General features: G+C 41.5%; 3 protein-coding genes across 5 annotated transcripts; 2 read left to right on the top strand and 1 right to left on the bottom strand.

Moving 5' to 3' along the window:
• The first annotated feature begins 129 nt into the window (after window positions 1-129).
• On the top strand, window positions 130-9,187 carry snx8a (sorting nexin 8a). Of its 3 annotated transcripts, none has more exons than XM_076086421.1 (12): window positions 130-368; window positions 1,833-1,962; window positions 2,795-2,985; window positions 3,175-3,295; window positions 3,876-4,012; window positions 4,173-4,253; window positions 4,343-4,503; window positions 4,710-4,839; window positions 4,937-5,005; window positions 5,506-5,655; window positions 7,446-7,595; window positions 8,052-9,187. In XM_076086421.1, exons 1-12 carry the CDS (start codon window positions 363-365, stop codon window positions 8,130-8,132), a joined length of 1,407 nt encoding a protein of 468 aa, XP_075942536.1. In that variant the 5' UTR covers window positions 130-362; the 3' UTR covers window positions 8,133-9,187. The 3 variants fall into 3 exon arrangements, with proteins under 3 accessions (XP_075942536.1, XP_075942538.1, XP_075942537.1); XM_076086423.1 differs by lacking the exon at window positions 130-368 and adding an exon at window positions 1,116-1,239; XM_076086422.1 differs by lacking the exons at window positions 130-368; window positions 1,833-1,962 and adding an exon at window positions 2,331-2,701.
• A 195-nt stretch (window positions 9,188-9,382) lies between these two features.
• Window positions 9,383-12,846, bottom strand: nudt1 (nudix (nucleoside diphosphate linked moiety X)-type motif 1). Its single transcript, XM_076086425.1, has 4 exons — window positions 12,554-12,846; window positions 12,307-12,470; window positions 11,233-11,378; window positions 9,383-9,840 (listed from the first exon to the last, which is right to left on the bottom strand). The coding sequence occupies exons 2-4, from the start codon at window positions 12,459-12,461 to the stop codon at window positions 9,668-9,670; spliced, it is 474 nt and encodes a 157-aa protein (XP_075942540.1). The 5' UTR covers window positions 12,462-12,470; window positions 12,554-12,846; the 3' UTR covers window positions 9,383-9,667.
• Window positions 12,847-12,963: 117 nt separating this feature from the next.
• On the top strand, window positions 12,964-16,157 carry mrm2 (mitochondrial rRNA methyltransferase 2). Its single transcript, XM_076086420.1, has 2 exons — window positions 12,964-13,291; window positions 14,316-16,157. Exons 1-2 carry the CDS (start codon window positions 12,967-12,969, stop codon window positions 14,744-14,746), a joined length of 756 nt encoding a protein of 251 aa, XP_075942535.1. The 5' UTR covers window positions 12,964-12,966; the 3' UTR covers window positions 14,747-16,157.
• Window positions 16,158-18,635: the final 2,478 nt, after the last annotated feature.

Genomic DNA, 18,635 nt, shown 5'->3' with positions numbered 1-18,635 from the left:
AATATAAAATCAAACTGGTTTTCAAAAGTGAAACCAGGAAACAAACAGGTCTCAACAACACAATATTCCTTCATGAACAGAGCAGCTGATTGAGCTGCTTCGATACAAGCTCATGCACCAGCGCTTCTCCACCTCTTAAAACAACTTAAACATTTAGATTACTGTATGAAATGCCATGCTCATGAGCTGCCAGTGCGTCAGTTTAGAGTGTCAGTTTATATTGCTCCACTCCGCACTTGGACTTTAACCAGCGCCCTCTACAACTTTAAGAAACAAATTACTTGTTTTTCCTTTTCTGCAGGAAATCACATGGAGGTGCTCTTGCGCTCACATGACAGTGTGAGCGATGGCAGGAGAGATCAATGAAGGTACAGTGCGAGAACTTCTTACACTCTTCTTAACGCATTGTTGCCAAATCCTTTCCTTAATAACGACGTTGTTGTTGTTGTTGTTGTTGTTGCTATTCGGCGTTGCAGTCGAAACTCTTGTATTCGATGTTTTTAAAAACGTGGATAATCCTGCTCGCTGAAGGCGCGGTGGGAGCGAACCGATGAGAACTTTTGGGTACATAAAGATCTCAAAATGACGTTGCTCCATCTTAAAACCCTCCACGAGTGGTTGACGTTATATCGATTCGCCTGTTTTGTGTTTTCTTGATACTCGATGACCCACAGTAACAATAACTGTTAAAGATAATGCCAGAGGAGAAAAGGCTTTATGGAAGTTGTCATGCTTTTCCCCCCATGCCACGTGAAAAAGGCATTGCAGTACTTTAGTAGTATATGAGTTAGAACTCAGATTTCATATCTTCATTTTATCTGCTTTCCACTGTAAAGCTATGATAAGGTTGAATCTCTAAGCTTGTCTGTTTTGTACACCGTTTAAACTATCAAAACGGTACAATCTGTTTTGGGACAAAGTCATGTGATGGGAAATGAAACGAGTTGTCCTATAAAAGGTGATACGATGGCCATAACCTCAGTATTGAGTACCGCTGGTGTTAAGTTAGACCCTAAAGTTAAAGGGGGGCATTAATAGGGGTTTGCTGCAGATCAAATATTTCTCCCACTTGGGAGGCTGTGATGCTATGTAGGTGTTGATCCTCTTTTAGGCTCAGTTCTTGCCTATTACAGGGAAGTATATGAGGCCATCCGCTGTAGGACAGATGAGAGAGTGCAGGTTGAAGTGTTTCAGCGGTTACTCCAAAGGACCGATATCTCCGAGACGGTTGTAGGCCAGGTGAGGGGTTCACACAGCAACAATCTATAAAAACATGTGTTATACAGCTGTAATGAGAAAGAGGCAGCACCTACCAGAAACAATCAAATATCACTCTCTGATTCTTGTCTTTTACTATAATAACTTATACAGCTTGTGTATCCATCCATCCAGCCACACACTCTTTAGATCCACTGATTGGCTCTTGAAGGGGCTGGAATATGAAACGTGCTAATACTTATTTGATTCTGATAAGACGTTGTATGTTTTGTAAATTTGTATTAGGCAATGCAGATAATATAGATACAGGTGTAATGTCTTATCAGCAGGGGGTTTGTGAAAGCTTGGTGTAGGCTAGCAGACTGTTATTATTCACAATCTGTCCGATTTGGTTCCGGTCATGCTGAGACATAAGCTAATGTCACAACACATCTGAGTGTGTTATGCCTGTCATGGTTCAGTAGAATTTCCCTTTTATACATCATCACCTTTGTGTCTAGCGAGCACTTTCTGTTTTTTTTTTGGCGTGGAGGAATGCAAACCACAGTTTGAATTGTGAATCTCGGACTGAGAAACAGGGACCTTCATCGTCACGTCGTCTTTGTCCTCCTCAGATTGCTGAGCATGTTGACTCCTCAGACGGATTCCTGAGCAAGCTGTCCCTCTATAAAGCGCTCGCTTTGATCGCCCTCGCTCAGCAAGGAAAGCCACCGAGTCCCAAACTCCTGGAGAACTGCATACAAGGTAGGCGACAGTGACAGCGGAGCAGTAAAGCTTTTGCTTAATGAGTAGCTCGATGATTCCTCTGATTGTCTGAGGGCAACCTCAGCGATCCTCCTACTGTTAAGAAATGTCATCACTCTTTTATTGGCTAACAGAAGTTCTCTGTGACAGTTTACCACTGGGCTGCACCCACTTATCTCTTTAAATTAGATACACGACAGCATACAATCATAATGATTATAAAGTAACAGAGGGACATTTGGGAGTATTTTATATACTGTATACACTTTCAATCCATACTTTAAGTTTCTTTTACAACAAAAGAAAATGTACTTAAATTCAGCTGTTTGTTTTATTTTATTTTCGTAGGGAAGCCTGAGCTGTGTGCAAGTGTTGCATTCTTTCACTGTGCTACAGTGGGAAGATGATAGGGGGAGTTTCATGGTTTTCATAGAGGTAGCCATTATGCTGGCTTGAGATTCATTCCCGACCTTCTGTGATTATTTAAGGCTCTCTCTGTTATTTCAGGTGGGGCCCCTATGGCAGCCAGCTGCCTGCCACTTCCTCAAGTGCACAAGAACAAGCTTTCTGCGTTTTGTCGCGGCACATTACATTCAATTCATGAACCTCTTGGAATCTACAGAAAGGGACGAACAACAGACGGCATGCACAATACTGTGCTAGCTAAAGACAAACAGAGCGAGACACGTAGTTATCTGTTGATAAGAGAAAAGTGGTTTTAACACCAGCATTCCTCACGGTTAGGAAACTCAGTTCATTCAAGAGTTATTGATTTAATCATACAAAAAAAAAAATCAAATTTTAAAGTTGGTGCTGCTTTTGTGCTCGGCAGAGTTACCAAAACCTCAGCTCGGGGAGCCGAGGGACCTGAACGCATTGAGGATGCAGCCGGCTCAGGAGGACGTCCTGACGATGTCCCAGACGCTGGACAAACTGCTGGTCAGCGACACGGTCCATTTGGAGCTCATACCTGAGAAGAAGGGCTTGTTCCTCAAACACGTGGAGTACCAGGTCACCAGCCAGGCAAGGGGTCCCGTAAAATCCCACCGCATGTAAATGAGTGTGTTAGAAATTACACTGTTCCAGTGTAATTTGTTGAGTTTGCAGTCTACATGAATAAAAGTACAGATGTACCTTCTATTATTATGTAACTAAGTTTGCAACAGAAAACTTTTATTCTGATTATTTTCTTTCTCTGCTTTTTGTTTTCAGCGTTATAAGGTATCAGTTTACCGGCGCTACAGTGATTTTGATGTCTTCCACGAGGTTTTGCTTCAGAGGTTTGCCTACAGAGTGGTGCCGGCGCTGCCGCCTAAAAGGATGTTAAAGGGAGGTACGTTACACATTCATCAGTGTATTCCTTTGTTCCTGCATTTCCTGCATCTTTCTTTCTGATCCCATTAATGTTTTCAGAGCATTGTTTGGAATATTTGGGTTCGTACGCTTTACTGAAAGGTAGTTGTAAATATCCAGGTGCCTTTGGATTTTCTTTTTTGTGCTTGATGATTTTTCCTTGTCAAAACCTGGTGCCTACATTACCCACAATGCAACTTGACCACGGATATTTGAGTTGGAGATTCAGGTGTTTTATGCTAGCAGCAGCTAAAGTAGCTTAGCTACTGAGCTAGCCTCAGGCCGAGAGGAGGAGCAGCACTTTTTTCTAAAAAGTTATCTGATTTGTAACGGCTCCCTATGAAGCCACATAAAGATATATACAACTTATTTTCACATATGCAGTAGTACACCTGTCAAGAGGTGGAGTTGTCATCTGATATTTCTATTTATTTATTATTATTTTATTTATTTCAAATGGTAAATCAACCGTAAACATTTGACATTAGTTTTTGACAACTGTCTAATCCTTTTATAGTGTGTCCTCGTCTCATGGTGTTTTTTCTGGTGTCCGTCCACAGTGCTGACCTCCGTCTCTGAGCGCGACTTCATCGAGGGGAGGAGACGTGCTCTTGGCAGATTCATTAACCTGGTGGCACGGCATCCCTTCTTCTCAGAGGACGAGCTGGTCAAGACCTTCCTCACCTTCAGCGGCTCCGTACGTAGTGTCATTGTAACTCGCTGCCTCGTGCCGTGGCACCGGCTGTTGCACAATAAAGCGTTATCGTAATGATGACTGACAGTGAGGAGCATCCTGTTCCAGTTACTCACTGTCTTTTTCCACTCACACACTCCTCACCCCCGTCCTCCCAAAACAGGATGTTCAGAGCAAGCTGCGCGACACTTACAAGAAAACGGGCGATGAGTTCATGACCAACAGACTCGCAACCCAGGCGAAGGTTTGTCACATGTGTGCAATGAGGGTGGAAAAAAATACTTTTTTCACAAACAATCCGCTGCATTTTAAAGGATTGGATTTGTTTTGTAGGAATATCTCCCCGCTGACATCCAGGCTCAGTTCTCGACAAGCAGAGAGCTGATTAGAAATATTCACAACAGCTTCCAGAAGCTGCGGGACAGAGCTGAGAAGATGGCAGAGCGCTCTAAGGAGAATGCAACTGATCTCCTCATGTTTGGCAGAGAGCTCAGGTATTTTTATTACTGTGGGTATAAAGTCTTTCTCTACAATCCAGATGTTTTGGACTGAGAAAACAAATGTTAATGAGATTCCAAATCCTCGGTGTTGTTGTGTCTCTTCGTGGTTGTTAGTTTGAAATTAGTTTGGCAGCTAAGATGCCACAATGTCACATTCTGGCTCTTTAATAATGCTTCTTTTATTTTATTTTTTTCATCAGTACTCTGGGCTCAGATGCTTCGACTCTTCCCTCCTTGGCCTCCTCTCAAAGCACCTGGGGGACGCTTCGTCAGTCTCTGAAGAGTCTGTCTGTGGAGTTCGCTGTGCTGTCTGACAAAGCCGCTCAGCAGGTACGGCCCTCGGCCCTTCATGCCCACCACCTGCTCTGCCGCGCTTGTCCGAGACTGGCACCGGGTAATGAATGTTGTTTTGTTTTTGTGTCCTCAGGGCAGACGGGAAGAGGATGATGTTGTGGAAAAACTGAATCTTTTCCTGGATTTGCTGCAGTCGTACAGAGTAAGTCAGTTTCACTTTTTTATTTTATTGTGCTCATTTTAACCTGAGCATGGACAGGTGGTTCTGTACTGACGTTTGCACATTTGTAATCACAGTCTAATGATGGTTCACTTTATGAAGCACTGTTTTTATCCATCAAGGCAATACAAATATCAATCTCCTGTTTTCTGACGGAGAGACACAACGAGGAGCTGTATAGTTGAAGTAAATTCCGGTTCAGTTAGTAATTAATTCAGGATATTATGCAATGAGTCATTTAACAACAATGCACCCTATTTTTTTCATCTCACTTGGAACCATAGTTCTTAGTAGTGGGTGGTTTGCAGAGATTAAACAAGGGCACTGGTGGGCAGATAAAGTGGCATTTTCTATAGCCTCTATTAACTGTAATATGGTAATGTCATAATTTGTACAAACAATTCTCCTATCGTCCTTGGCTGTTGTGTATTATATAACCGTGCCATTTTGCGAGACATAAGCTTCATGTGTTCTTTCTCTAGGACCTCTGCGAGCGGCACGAGAAAGGCGTGCTCCACGAGCACCAGAGAGCTCTGCACAAGTACGGCATGATGAAGAGGCAGATGATGAGCGCCACGGTGCAGCCCAAAGAGCAGGCGTCTGTGGAGCAGCTGGAGTCACGAATTGTTCAGGTGGCCAATCTCTTTCCACACTTTTAGACCGTCAGGATGCTTCCTGATTGATAGCACACTGTGTTAGTTTAGTAGTAGATAAGCAAGATGCTACATTGGCCCGGGTGTATCTGTTGCTAATACACACACACAAACCTCCTAATACTCCACTAGCCAAAACTCAAATATATGCATGTTTTAACCATGGATGAGAACTAGAAACAGCGTTCATTACTAAGCAAGTTGCTCAGTGGCACATGAAGCAGAAAAAGTTAAGTATAAAATTCAGATAAAATCAATATTTAAAAAATGATCGGCTGAGATACAGACCTCTCTTTCCCAATGTTAGTTTCTATATACAGTTTAAAATGCTCACACTTTCATATTTCCCAGGTTGAGAAATTAAATCAAAAACAAAAATACAAATTCTATTGAAAAAGTCATTGTGAGGAGGCTGATACAATGATATTACTTCATGAATAATACGTTTGAATGAACCAAGTGACCATTTCAAACAATACCAATCATCATTATGTGTCACTGTTGCTGGATACTGCTGTTGGTTTTCATCTTGTGACTGTCGTTCCTCTTAGTCAGTGTGGTTTGTGAGTGTTTGACCTATCTGTGTCATGAGTTTCAAGAGTGGCAGTTGGCAGTTTTCTTACCAATGTACCTTCAGTCTGGGCCCAGAGGACTGTTCTGTCAGTCATTAGCTGTGATTCAGTTACTTAAGTGTTTAGATTATTACATCATTATCACAGACAGAGTGTTTGATATGCTGCCGAAATGAGCAGCATTTTGTTTTTTAAGGGACATTTATCAAATAAAAGCTGCCGTAAGTCTGATTTAGGCCTCAAAGCAGTTAGAGAATAATTGCTGAGTTTCGGAGATTTGCGCATTAACTTGTAGATGTTTGTCGATTGAGTCACAAGGAAACTATTGCTCAACAACTAATGTTAGATGTGCTACGTTATTCAAAAGATGTCTACACATCTCAGCTAGCAGCTCTACGACTCTGTAGCTACTTGTGCACAGTGATGCTTTGAGCTAACTGCTAATCAGCATGCTAACACGCTCAGAATGAAAATGCTAACATGCTGATGTGAATACATCGTTTACCATGTTCACCAACTTAGTTTAGCGTGTTAGCATGCTAACATCTGCTAATTAGCACTAAACACAAAGTACAGCTGAGGTCGACGGGGATGTCACGAGTTTATCAGGTCGGCTTTTTGGTCACAAAGCTCACCAAAGTTATTACAAATCATCCTGAGGGAAATATGATTGTGTGTACCAAATGTAAATATATCTAATGGTTATTGAGACATTTCATAAAAAAACACAAATGTGATACTAGAGTAACAGCCAGGGGATCACCAGAGGATTCATCTTCTCATGAATGTCTGAGGTTTCTAGTCGGACTGAAGTGACCGTTGGCATTTTAATAATAGAAGAGTAATATGCTGAGATTAATGCATCCTGGCATTTCATTTTGAATATCTGCTCAGTCCTATAACTGTGACTGCAAACTTCCACGAGGCTTCTTCGTCAGTGACAGACAGCAGTGTTGGTGTCAGTAATGGAGAGTGAGTCGGTGATGAACAAGATTAAGAAATAGTTCACATGTGAATCAAACGTGGAGCCAATTAATGACCTAATGGAATGATTTATGGGCATCTCCCTGTTTGAGCAGAGCTTCATCAGCCTCATCTCTGGTATCGTTTGAGGAAAATGTATTTTTTTCATTACTCATAATTTGATGAGCGGTGCTAATGTCACACTGAGTTCCTTTTTCATTATTCTGTTAATAGCAAGAAAACGCCATTCAGACCATGGAGCTGCGTAACTACTTCTCCCTGTTCTGCCTCCACCAAGAGACACAGCTCATCTTCATCTACCTCCCAATCACATCCCACATTCTGGGGGCTTTTGTTAACTCCCAGGTCCAAGGACACAGAGAGGTGAGGCTGCTTGTCTGGAATTCATTTCTCCACAGACCCTTCAGGAGGGTCAAATCACTTTTAAATTGGCTTTTAAAGTCCAACAAAAGAACTAATAATGGTGGATGGTATCACTGCAAAGAAACCCTCTCCTTCTGTAGCTTTGAGCTGACTTTCATTCCACAGGAACAAGTGAACCTCTCATATACCTCTTCCTGTTTTAAAATCAAATAAAGCACACCAGTATGTATTTCTTTGGTTGGATGTTTTTTTTATCTGAAGCTAATCTTTTTTACTCAAATTCCAATATGGCAACATTTTGAGAGGGTTTCTGTAGATACTTGAACTTAGATGTTTCCTGAAAAGGATAACTTGCGAACCACTACAAGTAATGTTTTGAATGCTTGAGATTATATTAGTATGATGAGTTTCGAGGAAATGTAGGTAAAGAGAAGTGGCTATTTGCTTTCTTTCCAGATGGGAGCGGTGTGGAATGAACTCCAGCCAAAGCTCGGATGTCTCTTTGGTGGAAATAACGGATTGAAACCTCTCACCTGAAACCTAAATACAGCAGAGAACCACTGCCGCCGACGAGGATCACAAACTGGAAAATAACTTGCTCTGTGAGCTAAAGAGAAGTCTTCTTTTACACCATTTACATTCCATTCAACAAGAGTATTTCTTTTTATGTAAATGGGTTCTCATCTTATTTTTGGGGGTTTTGATCATCAACCATGTGGGTCCATTTAATGCCATGCTTGATGAGGAAATATAAATGCTGTTTTTCAAGGGACCCGTCAGAATGTCAGACGTGAGGGATGACAGTATATTAATGCGGTCCATCTCCTTTCCTAAATCACCTGTTTCTAACTTGTGAGGAGTTTTATACACTAAGATAGTTCAGAAACATTGAGAGAGCGACAGCAAGTTTTAGTTTATTAAAGGATGGGATTCTTTTAAATCTCCAGTCATGAAGGTTTTACTTTCAGAATAACTTCAGACCAATGTCTTTTTTATACAGATTTCAGTTCATCAGGTTGTGTGGCAGCGTACTTTATATGTTTAATGGACAATTTTGGCATTTATCTTACTTTTACATTGTTTACTTTTTTGTAAAGCAACATATTTGCTTCCTCTGCTTAAATTGACTCCCAGTTTTATATCATAAACTGCTTTGAAAGGCCGATGCTCCAAGTACAATACTACACAGAGTAAGCAGATTAAAAATGACAACCTTTAGCTCTAGTGGCATAATGTCAATAATAACACTATAAGATATTGATTTACTACCAAAGGGAAATTATATAAATCCACACAGCGGTGCATAAATCATGTAACAGGATCACTGCACAGTGTGAATTTAGACCTTTAATAATCAGCACTTTTTGACCATGTCACATTGTAGATGGAGGCTATTTTTCAGTTAGAGAAATCCTAATTAAAATTTGTTTTATAAGGGTTAGGGTTAGGCTTATCAGGAAAAACAAGATCTGGTTATTGCCTTTCTACTCAGACATTTGGCATGAAAACAATCATGCACCTTTATGTCTGCACATACATAGTTTATCAGAACTTTATGTATTTTTCGAAATAATAAAATCAAAGGGACAAGTTGCCGTATATGTGCTCATGTTACCTCACAAACTGATATCTCAAATACACCGAACTGACTACATGCAAATCAGGAAATGTGCGCATAGATCGACTTTTGTTTGATGAAGAAACTGTGATAGTGTGCAAAAGAAACTCATCTGGAATCATATAACTAACCTGCACACTATATGAAATCCAATAAAATGATTACTGTAGATATTGTAAATATTTTATTGAACAAGTCCTTGTTGAATTGTGTTAAATCAATTATCCTGAAAATAAAATCACAGAATGGATATTTCTGTCAGTATAATTCTGCTTTGATTGATTTTTATCAGAAAACAAAGAGTTAAATCTCAATGTGTCATTTCACATGTAAACGTTTCCTCCCACAACAAACACTGAACAGCGGGATTACTTTTGCATTTAAGGAAGAACTTTGGAAGGCCGATGGTTTTCTTTTGTCACCGTCATAAATGTCCTCTGAAACGCAGGTCTTCTCACAGTTCCTCCACCTCTTCCAGTTTTTGGCTGAGGATCACATCGTGACCCTGAAACTTAAAGTATCCGACAAATTTCTTCTTCTGGAGCATCAGCGGGAACCACAGGATGTCGTCGGCCCACATTTGACTGAAAGGAATTTGGTCCCAATCGAACCACTGAGGCCGCATTTCTAGAAGACAATAGAGGACAAAATTAGTAGACCTAAGAATTAAACCCATTTTATCATCTGACACGACCTGTTAGAGGAGGGTCAAGAATTATTGAGTTGAGAACGTATTTTTTTGTGAACTCATTCTTTCTCTGAACTCCTTATCTGTTCTATACAAGGAAAAACCTTTTATAAAAGGTCCCACCTGGAACCCTTTCAGAGGGTTATACCTAAAACCAAACAGAAAGGGTTAAGGGTTTCATCTAGAAACCACACAGGGGGTCTATTCAGAACCCTTTTTATTCCGAGGGTTTCATCTAGAACCCACCCACAGGGATCTACCGAGAACACTTTTCTATTCCAAGGGGTTTCATCAAGGGCTGATGTGGTGCAGCTGAACCCAATACAGTCATGGTTCACAATCACAGTTTTTTGGGGGGGTTTGTAGGCTGGATTGTGGATCGTTCCCTTTTAACACACTCATGCTTTCAACAATCCTTGAAGAACCATTTATTAAAAAAAGGGTTCTTCAGAAGCAAATGGTTCTGGGTCGAAGCCTTTCAGGCTGAACCTTTCTAGAGTCCTCTCTTGTGAAATCAGTGTCAACACCTCCACATTCTTTCTTTCCACTAACTTCAGCACATCTGCTTTTCCCTCCATTTGTCTCTTCGCCCCTTGGCTGTTTGGCCTCTCTTGACCTCCCGACTCTTTGGTCGAGTGCTGCACTCTGCTGCGTGTCTCTAAACTTCCCCCAGTTGACTTTTGACTGAACTCTCAGGAAACCCTTCAGGTCTCTGCATTCCTTCTGCTGGGGGCCTCTTCATCCCTTTGTGTGTTTACAGTCTTTTAAACGTCACCTCTGAGAGCACATTCTCAAAGACTCCTCTTTACTAATGTGCTCTCCCTGCTCACTGGCATGTCTGTGAGAAGTGTCTCAATCAGTTTACTTAGAAGGATCGCTGGTCAATGTGGTTTTAAAAGTTGAACCGAAAACTGTTTCGATTCTCAGAAGGTCTCATTATCTCAACTTTAAGGACAAAGTAGTGCTAAGTGCTGAACTGGAAGTCATGATTAAGGGGAACCAAAAGTGAAAAGATTGTTTTTCTGCAGAATCACATGTTTTTGTTTTTATTTACACATCAGCAACTTGAAATTATGTACAACAACAATGTGGAGTTCTTCTTCGACTCCACAGATGTTTCTTTTCATGGTAATAAAGGGCACTTCTATTTTCTAAGCGTTTTAAAACTGATGCTGTGTGAATCTCATAGAGCTGTTTTCTAGCTCCACTGATCCATAATATTTATTATCACTTTTCATAAAACACAAAACCCTGAAAAGAAATGATGCCGCAATTGTAACACGACCGTCTTTCTCCACAGTTGAGTGTGGTGCAGTAGAAAATCATACAACCTTCTGACTCCGTCGGTTCTCCGTTATAAGCGTCGGCTCTGAAAACGTGGACGTCGAGCAGCTGCGTTTCACCGACAAATTCAAATTTGATGTTTCCGACCTTCTCGAGAGCGTCCACCGTGAGCCCGCTTTCTTCCAGCAGCTCTCTGAAAATGAAAAACATCAAATGAATATTTAATGAGGTGGATTTTAAAACGTGAACTCACAGTAGACTTCACACAGACACTAAAAGCAAGTAAAGTGATAATATTGGTGTTTTCCAGACCGGACATCTTAGCTGAACAGTATAAAGTATCTTCACCGATACAAAGAGGAAGGACTGGTCTCTTGCTTCCGAACACTAACGCTGGCTTGAGATGTTCCTGATTTATTTATCCTGCCTGTATTCTTCACACAGAGCAGGTCTCTTTCTATATCTGAGAGCAAACATCTTGGCCTTCAGGGTTTCCTTCCTTTAGCTTTGGAGCAAACTTCCTGCTGATGACTGATGACACTTAGACTCTGCAGAAGTGTGCACTCCAGATTAAAATTTGTACAGAGTTATAAAGAGAGTGATCAAGGGTGGGGGCCTGTTTCATCCCATGCAGGCCGTGCATAAATAAGTGCTTTATCTGTGCAACAACAGACACACAGATGCATACGTTCTATCCTTAAGGCACAGAACATGTGAACATACAATAGGTACTTGTTATCCAACAGGAAGAAGAAGAGGACATGTGTGCAGGCAGTTAGCTGCATGGATCACAAGTTACATGATGCAAGCTTATGATAGTCTGTGACACAAGTTATAAAACAGTTGTATTTTATAAGAATATAAAATACACATGAGAATATCAGGTTGGCATGATGTAATGCAGCTGAAAAGTTGATTGTGAAATCAATTAAATCTATAAGAAAACACATAATTGAAAGTAATACTTTGTTTTTCATACTTTTTTAAAGGAGGAATACATATAGAAGTTTCTGCTTTTATAGCTTGTTTTCATTCAGACTTTGCTTACCTGTCAAACCTGTGAACTGCATCTTAACAACAACAACAACAACAACAACAACAACTGGAGAGACAGTTTTTACCTTCTTGCACCATCTTCAATAGTTTCTCCAGGCTGAACTTTGCCTCCAAACCCGTTCCACTTCCCAGCCCCAAATCCTCTCTTCTTCATGCCGAGCAGCACTCTGCCCGGCTGGACCACCAGCACCAGGGTCAGCAGCTTGCTGGATCTCAACATCTCACCTGTCTATTCCAGTAAACACAATGTAAACAAAGCCTGACGCAACGTGGTCTGATGTTCATGTACTGTATGAGCTCAGTCCTCCTCACCTGTTCAAATTCTGCTCTGTGGTACCAGAAGAAGACAGCAGAAGAATATATATATTATATAGAAACAAGACTTCACGTTGAAAGACTCCCGCGTGCAGCGCCGCAGACGTCGTCACGTGACGCGCTGACGTGTAGGAGCGCGGATTGGTCTGATCAACGTCAGACTTGAACCACGAGTCCCATCGTTTGAATGAGGTGTGTTACCTTAAAGTATGTCCGACTAGAAACTGTACCGGACCAACGTGTCCTCCAGTCAAACCCATTTTAAAAACAGAGACGTGAAACATGACTGTCCCAGATAGGAACTACTGTTGTTAACGTTTTGTAGTAAGGGGATATATAAGAATGACGCACAGTATTGAGCCAATGGGGAGTTGCATTTGCACGCAGGCGCAGTTTACCAGACGTTACACATGCACCCTGTACCATTGACCGCAGTAAACACAGTAATGTGGTGCGTGTCCCTCCAGAGGAGACCCCTCCACTCCTCGTGGAGTTTAATGAAGAAGTTAACGGGGAAAAGTCCCGCCGAGCAGCGGTGGCTGCAGCGGCAGCTCAAAGACCCGTATGTCAAAGCTTCCCACGCACAACACTTCCGGTGCAGAAGCGCCTTCAAGCTGCTGGAGATAGATGACAAGTTCAGGCTCCTGCAGCCGGGATGCAGTGTGGTGGACTGCGGAGCTGCACCCGGAGCCTGGAGCCAGGTGGCCGTCCGGAGGGTCAACTCAGCCGGGACAGGTGAGGGGGGTGAGACGGGTCCACAGACATTTAAAATACCCTCCTGACTGCAGTCCTCTGTGGATGGAAAGGCCTAAATAAAGCAGTTTGATCATTATTTATCATTAGTGGTCCTGGAGGATGTGGTCATTTTGCACCACATTAACATTACAAGAACACTTATTATATGTTTTACTCAGTAGGCTACGTCTGTTTAAGTAATACTTTACATGTAATACATGATGTGTTATTGTGGCACAAGTAAGCAGTTTGTTATACATTGTATAAATATTATTTCTGCTAAAAAACAATCAATAAATAATAACGTACAGCAATGAGAGACTCATTTTACAAGTTTTATTCATAAAGCATCACTGTAGTTGACATTTGGCTGTAGCCTCTAAACTTTATACAAATGCAGGAAACCCACGTTGCTGCAGTTTAATAGTATCTGTGATGTAGAACATAATGAGAAGTATAATTCTTATGTAGTAGATAGATGACACAGTTGATGCCAAATGTTTTAGTCCATGCAATCGTAGTCCTAACCCAACTGTCACCTACATTTCTTACTTTTGTTATTCTTGAGATTTGTTTCCCCCACCTTGCAGTCAGTCTCTGGTTTTTATTTACTTTATTAAGAATCAACATCAACATTTTATTATTGTTGCTTTATGTGGAGTTGTAGGTGCAGATTTTTTCGAAAAGTCTGATGCTAAATGAGATGGTTTGTTCCAAACTCTAAATTCAACCAACGGAAGCTAAACAACGTTGTTTTATAACCTTGAATAACAGCTTTTGAAGGATCCATGGCCGTTGTAGTATAGGAGGTTTTGAATGCATTTCTTTTGGAAGATGTATTTGTTTAGACAGGGAAAGAAGTGACGGGTAGCAGGGAGGTAATACTATATTATAATTAGCTTGTATTTGTTACATGACCACATTGCTTGGGATTCATTAAATCTGATGGAAGAAACCCAAATAACACTCTCTCGTACACACAGAATTATCTACGTTCCAGCTGACAGGTTTTCTTGCGTCCTAGATCCGGCGCTACCACATGGTACGGTGGTCGGCATTGACCTGCTGAACATACCACTGCTAGACGGTGCCCACTTCCTGTCCAGCCACGATGTCACCGACCCCGTCACGCACGCCAAGCTGCTGGAGCTGCTCCCCGGCGGCCGGGCCCACGTCATCCTGAGCGACATGGCGCCCAACGCCAGCGGTTTCCGGGAGATGGACCACGAGAAACTCGTCACAATGTGTTTGTCTTTGATAGACATGGCTGAGAGGGTTTTACAGCCGGGGGGCTCCCTGGTTTGTAAATACTGGGACGGGATCCTCGCTCACAAACTCCAGGAGAAGCTCTCGAGTGTGTTCGGTAAGGTTCAGACTTTAAAGCCCAACGCCAGCAGGAAGGAGTCAGCTGAGAGGTATTTCCTCGCTCGAATGTACAGAAAGGCAGCAAAATGATCACCAGGAACATGAAGAAGAGGCTTACTTAATATCTTTGATCAAAAGGTGGCACTGTTGAGGCACCGGTGAGGCTCACAGCTGCAGGCGCAGTCTCATCACACGCTGCTGGATGCTGATTTCTATCCCTGCAAACGCAACACAGCGGCAGCAGTGAATCAGTAACATGCAAACTTATGCGAGAATCATCAGTGTGGTATTCCTCAAAAGCCCCGTTTTCTCTGAAGTTATTGTTTGCCCCACAGTGTTTGTTCTACACAGTCACTCCGGTATTTGCTTTGTTACAGAAAGTCATTTACCAGTTCTGCTTATGCTAATAATTTGCACTGCCAGCCATGTAGAAATATGTAATCATTCTCTCATTGAGAGCTTATGAAGGGACGAGCCAATACAGAGTCACATACAGCATGACTAATGGGAAGTGGGATGATACGGAATCTTGGCACGCCGCAAGTGTTGTCGGGCTCTGCTCTCTGAGAGTGCAGAGATGTCCGTTTCCTGTGCGGAATATTTTCAGCCCAGTAGACAGATTTCCTCTCGAGAGTCTTCTTTAAATCACGGTGTTGGACACTGTGGGAAAGTCCTATTTATTGTCTTTGTTTCATTGCTTTCTCACACTGATATGATTCTGGTGAAGCCAGAGTTCAGAACCACTGGTGATGGAATAAAAGGATGCTTTCTGTCAAAGCTGCATTATAGAAGACACAACTCATATATTTGATGTCACAGAGATCTATGGAGGGATTGACAGAATGGCTTTTCTAATATAACATTGTCTACAGTGACATGTGTACAATTGTTCTTCTTTGACTTGCAGTCCAGTGTCTCTGTTTATCAGGGACGTAGCACCAATATTTGGGCCCGGTGCCGAGGTCTCAGTGGGCCCCCTTCCCTTCTTCATACGTCCTTTCTCATGCATGTGCAAATCATTTTTTTGGTGCAGTTTATGCCTCAATTATAGCCAGAGAGAAATGGCAACATTGTTTTAGATACAAAGAATAATCCATCAAACTAGTTTATTTATCCACCGATAATTCACCAATGTGGCTGACAATGTGAAATTTAAAATTACAGATGGAAAGAAACTTTGACTCACAGGCTTCGTGAGTGGTTGGTTCCACCTTTGCCCTCACCGTGAGGCTCCTGCTCATTCACAGATTAATAACAGGCCCGATAAGCAACAATTAGAGGACGTTATGAGTTATGGATGCTGCATAATGTGTGGAGATAACCTTTTGAGAAGAGGTGATTGTACATATGTATTGTTCTTGGGTTTAAGATCAAGTATATTTAGATAAACGACATATTTTCTGGAAGTTTTATTAAATTGCCTTTTCCATCTGAATTCACGTTTCTAATAATGTAACTGTATAATCATATTACTTATTAAAACAAACATTCTTCAAATGACCGATGGCTTATCATTATCATTGAAATCATATTACTCATAACTATCTTAAAAGTCTGATTGTTCCACAAAATATAAATTAGAAGCTTAATTAAGACTGAATTAGCATCTATGGCAGCAAAAGGAAGCGATGGCTCACATGAATACATTAATAAAGCTGCTATTTAGCCTTTCTGTCTCAGGAGTGATGAGTAATACAGAAGGAAGTGAAACATTCATGCCTCTTGGTTAAATAAACTGCAGAGACTGACCTCTAAATATGATTGTTTGGAATGAATGGGGAGCAGCCGAGGCCGTTGATGAAGCCGATGGTGAAAGATGTGAACAGATGACCAATTCTACTTCTCATTACTTGTTGATTATTGAGCCGTTTGCTATTTAGATTCAAATTATTCTCAAATTACTGTGGGATTTATGTTAATTCCACCGAGCCGAGCAGCCCGGTTTAGGATGAATGATGATTCATTCGCAGGTTAATTGATTCTTATCCGGCCAGCTGCAGGTTCGGATGTAAATATTAGTAAATTAAGGGGAAAAACAGTCGCAAATTTCCAATTCAGAGCGAACGCTGAGATGCTGCAATCGACTCAATGATTGCTTGAATTTTGCAAACAAATCTGCCGCACAAAAAACCTCTTTGAACTGCTGTGATTGTTTTCTTATTGAATTTGTTTGCGTGCAGTTGATATTCATGATATCAAAGGTGACGTAATATACAACAGCTTAAATACTATTAATATAGTTAATATGTATTGAACACATAGCTGCTGAATATCTCTAAGTTCCTCCTTCAGTTTATACGTAAGAGGGGATTTTTGATCACGTTATGAAGATGAGTATAATCAGCTGCCACTTAGTGTCACCTTAATGAAGTATAAGCTGGAGATGTCTGTGCATGAGGAAGGTGTTTCTTTTTACAGGTTCTTATGAATATAATTGCGTTCATTAGTGAGCTCTTAATAGATGCATCTGCCTCCTGTGTGCTCTCCCGTTATGTGCTGTGGTGTCAGAGGCCTAAAGGAGACACAAAGTTAGAAAAAGCTCCGAATCGATCTGTTCCCCCGCATGCATGCTTTCATAAACACTGCACGGCGTTTTCAGACGAGCAAATGATGATCATGAGATGCAACGAAACTCCTTTTCAAATGTTGCTCCGTCTCTCCAATGAAAACAAACAGTCTCTCGAATATGAACACGGTGGGAGTCTGAAATTGACAGGAAATTAAAGAAACGGTAATATCATTTTGAACCATCGTGGTATTCATTCCCTCGGCTGACCTGAGCTCCCAAAATGAATTGCCCGTCTGACAACATTCATCACTCCCTGAGCCAAGCAGGCATTCACTGACACAACGTAATGACTGCTATTATGATGATCATCTCATACCATCTTCACGGCTAAATGCATCTGAAATCTCAGGACGGTATGACGAGTGAAACTCTTTTTTTTTTTTTCGCTCTCAGTTTATGATGTCGATGTTTTTGCAAGCTGTTTGACAAAATGACACTGAGAAGTTTCCCCGTAAGCAACGGAGAGGCTCAGAACACGTGGGAGTTTTCAAATGAAGCATGCCATTTTGAATATGCATGTCCGTTCTCACGTGACGATGGAGCCGCAGCGCTGCAGTGCCTCTCTCACCACGACGTGTTCAAGTTTGCCAAACACTTCCAGGTATTTTGTATCACACAAAAGGGACCCACGTGAATAATCAAGCAATCTCCTCTTGATCTTTGCCTTTTTCTCGCTGTGCACTTTTGTTGCGTCAGTCCTGCGGAAAAATGTCAGGAACATTATTGCAAACAGGGTGAAGGATTGTTGTGGGAGGAGGGTTAAAGGGACACGGGCGACAACCAAACACAGGCTATACGGAGAACAAACAAAGCACAGGTTGCACTCAGTGGCACCATTTGCATCCTCGTATCAGCCAGGCCTGACATTTACTAGCGAGTATGGAAAGTGACTGCGGAGCGAAAGTGAAAGCTAATGACCTTATGTTAACATTCTCACTGCCAATCTGCATTTCCTTCAGGTAATGTATCAGAGGAACGTCTGTCAGGCAAAGGAAGAGGAGGAAGGGGATCATATAGAGTTGGTCTTTTCTTTTCTTCATTGATGTCTACTGTGTTCTTTGCATTTGCACTCAAACACTGGTTTCTTTTCTTTTCTTCCATTGATGAACTAGTCATAATTAGTACTTACTTGGTTCTACGCAGATTAAACATTATGGCTTAAAGTGGCAGCTTAAAGAGGAGTACAGCTTTAAACCCTCTGGAGCTCATGAATACTAGTGCTTCATATCATCATCAGCTATCCTTTGAAGAGCACAAAGAAAAGATCAGTTATCAACTTTGTAAACACCTCAAGCGTCTGTATTAATACGTTTCCCATGAATCGGCTAATGAGTCGGAATCAGATGTTTCCCCTCGTTTCTTGTGCAGACGTTGTCCGTTTCTGCAGTAATGTGTGCGTAAAGCCAGACG

This window comes from Anarhichas minor, unplaced genomic scaffold, assembly GCF_050575085.1.
Source record: "Anarhichas minor isolate MPS153535 unplaced genomic scaffold, ASM5057508v1 ptg000007l, whole genome shotgun sequence".
NCBI classification, from domain to species: Eukaryota; Metazoa; Chordata; class Actinopteri; order Perciformes; family Anarhichadidae; genus Anarhichas; species Anarhichas minor.
This window is presented reverse-complemented; position numbering and strand designations above follow the sequence as displayed.

Coding starts and splice junctions, on each gene's coding strand:
- mrm2 (XM_076086420.1), top strand. CDS start 12,967: ATGCACCCTGTACCATTGACCGCAGTAAACACAGTAATGTGGTGCGTG. Junction 13,292..14,315: donor GGTCAACTCAGCCGGGACAG/GTGAGGGGGGTG, acceptor CTTGCGTCCTAG/ATCCGGCGCTACCACATGGT.
- snx8a (XM_076086421.1), top strand. Junction 3,296..3,875: donor TAAAAGGATGTTAAAGGGAG/GTACGTTACACA, acceptor GTCCGTCCACAG/TGCTGACCTCCGTCTCTGAG. Junction 4,504..4,709: donor ATGTTTGGCAGAGAGCTCAG/GTATTTTTATTA, acceptor TTTTTTCATCAG/TACTCTGGGCTCAGATGCTT.
- nudt1 (XM_076086425.1), bottom strand. CDS start 12,461: ATGTTGAGATCCAGCAAGCTGCTGACCCTGGTGCTGGTGGTCCAGCCG. Junction 11,379..12,306: donor ATTGAAGATGGTGCAAGAAG/GTAAAAACTGTC, acceptor TTTCATTTTCAG/AGAGCTGCTGGAAGAAAGCG. Junction 9,841..11,232: donor AGAACCGACGGAGTCAGAAG/GTTGTATGATTT, acceptor ATTGTCTTCTAG/AAATGCGGCCTCAGTGGTTC.